Source organism: Sander lucioperca, chromosome 8, assembly GCF_008315115.2.
Source record: "Sander lucioperca isolate FBNREF2018 chromosome 8, SLUC_FBN_1.2, whole genome shotgun sequence".
Lineage (NCBI taxonomy): Eukaryota > Metazoa > Chordata > Actinopteri > Perciformes > Percidae > Sander > Sander lucioperca.
In genome coordinates this window covers 27,298,022-27,300,521 of record NC_050180.1, presented here as the reverse complement: position 1 = coordinate 27,300,521, position 2,500 = coordinate 27,298,022, and the positions used below count along the sequence as shown (strand labels likewise).

Sequence of the window (2,500 nt, the reverse complement as noted above, 5' to 3'; positions counted from 1 at the left end):
CAGCATGTATAAACAGCACGGACAACACCGGAACACTGCGTCCTGAGTTGCCATAGGAACTACGTACAAACTTAAACGTCACAGCTCATTGGCGCTACGCTAACAGCGGGCACCGTACGTAATGAGTACGTAAACTGCGCACATTCATGTGTCCTGCCGTAGCACAGCGCAAGCTACGCTAACAGTGCTAACAGCTAACGAGCTAACAGAGCTAACGTTAACAGACAGAGTGTAGATTAAAACATGTCCCTACCAGCTCCTCCTCCTTCTCCATCCCGGTGGGCATCTGCGGGACGGTCCGGTTAATAGACACGCAGTCGGTCCGGTCCGGCAGCTCCCGGTCCCGGTACACCGGGAGCGGTTTGGCGGCGTCTAGCGCTCGCGCCCGGAACGAGAGTTTACTCATTGTTTGCGCCAAATCCGCGACGATCCGAGGGAACGGTGCTCCCGGAACAACCCGCCGCAGCTCGCTCAGCGGGGTCCGCGGCTCCGGGGGGCGCGAGGGCTCATCACACAGCGGGGTTAACGGGCCGATCCTCCGGGCTGCGCGGCTCCCTGCACCGGGGAAAACATGGCGGACATGTCCACACCAGCGGCCGAGCTATCCCAGCAGCCACCGCGGCACATCCAGACGGGAAGGTGCGCGCGCAGCTGCTGAAGGCAACACTTTACTATAAAGAATATAATAAAGTTCTAAAATCAGAAATGATTAAATGTAGAACTGTATTAAATATCCTGTAAGCCCAAAGACAAGAGAAGAAGAGAACTATGGTGATGATATATCTATCTATCTATCTATCTATCTATCTATATATATATATATATATATATATATATATATATATATATATATATGTATATGTGTATGTATGTATGTGAACATGTTTAAACTTCCCCCCACATCTTGTCCTCCTGCTAGCCTTTAGTTCCCTTCATGAGGGTTAACCCTGTTCATGGTCTAACCCTAATGGAGATGTAACTCTAGGATTGATTACTGGTTGGTAAGGGATCACCTTCTGACATACGTTAAACTCATATTATCTGATCATTGATTAGATCTAACTCATATTACCTGGTCATTGATTCATAGATCTTATTTTAGACCCACAGTGAGGGAAACCAGAAATAAAGGATATCGGGAGTTTAATTCTAAGATGTTACAAAATGAGGATTATTGCATTAAGGTTAGGGGAATTATAAGAGGTAATGAAAAGGATGGTTCAACTGAAGGTTATATTGGTAGGTGGGAATTTACTAAATTTAAGATTAGAGAATTCACTATACATTTTTGCAAGGAATTAAATAGGGCAAAAAGACAATATGAGAGTGGTCTGTTACGGGAGATTAACCAGTGTTGTAGTAATTTGGACCTAAATGATCAAGGACAAAACGTGTTAATGGAGTTATAAGTCTGGTTAGATGAGCTTTATAAGAGCCAGGGGGCCTTTATGAGGTCAACAGCTAAATTAACTCCTCATATTTTAATAGTTTGGAAAAATAGAAAGCAGCGAAACTCAATGACTAGTTCAATGATAAAGATTATATAATGATAACAGATACTAGTTCAATGATTAATGGGGTAGAAAGCAAAGATATTAGAAGTAGCCTATAGATAAGGAAGTGTTCTCATTTTACTCCAAGTTGTACTCCTCAAATTATTCTGGTATAGAGGCTGATTATTTGTTTGATAAAATCAAAATGCTATCCCATCATGGATGATCTCTTTAGAGATACAGTATGAGTGAGTCAGATCTGAGAATCGAGGAGTTGGATTCAGTTATTCTCAGGATGAAGTTGAATAATTCTCCGGGGTCGGACGGGCTCACAACACATTTCTATCAATTCGTTTGGAATGATGTGAGAAATTTACTATTTAAAGCGTTACTGGAGTGTATAGAGAAGAAATAACTGATGTCATCTATGAAACAAGGTCTAATTACTCTGATTCCTAAATCTGGTAAAGACAAGAGAGTCTGAGATAATTTGAGACCAATAACATTGTGGAGTTGGAGTTGGTGCTAGGAGGCTAAAGGGAGGTATATGTCGACCATCACTGGTGAGACCCAATCAGGTTTCTGAAAGGAAGGTCAACTCACAGCAACATGAGACTAGTTTAGATTGACCTGAGTACAGCAACATTATTCATGACAGGGCGTTTATTCTATTCTTAGATTTTTACAAAGCGTTTGATTCTGTTGAACATCCCTTTATCTTGAAAACTTTGCATCATTTCTGATTTGGGGAGAAATGTATGACTATAATTGGGATGCTCTATAATGAAATCAATAGTTGTGTAGCTCTAGGGCACCTGTCCCTGATTTGAGATGAAGAAGGAATTCATCAGGGTTGCAGCAGCTCTCCACTTTTATTCATAATGGTAGCAGAAATGTTGTCCATTTTGATCCAGAGTAGTTGCATTGAAAGGTTAGTTGTGAGTGACAGATATATTACCATAAGTCAACTGGCTGACAACATAACTTTATTTCTAAAAAATGAAAAT

The 2,500-nt window shown here is 41.5% G+C and overlaps 1 protein-coding gene across 3 annotated transcripts in view; it reads right to left on the bottom strand.

The window, feature by feature from the left end:
• The window catches only part of epc2 (enhancer of polycomb homolog 2 (Drosophila)), a 24,835-nt gene extending 24,205 nt beyond the window's left edge, over positions 1-630 (bottom strand). For 2 of the 3 annotated variants that reach the window (XM_031319212.2, XM_031319214.2), the window contains exon 1: positions 254-630. In XM_031319212.2, the coding sequence (XP_031175072.1) occupies positions 254-406 (153 nt within the window). In that variant the 5' untranslated portion in view covers positions 407-630. The remainder of the gene's footprint in view (positions 1-253) is intronic. The other variant, XM_031319213.2, reaches the window with a different exon arrangement.
• Between the last annotated feature and the right edge of the window lie 1,870 nt (positions 631-2,500).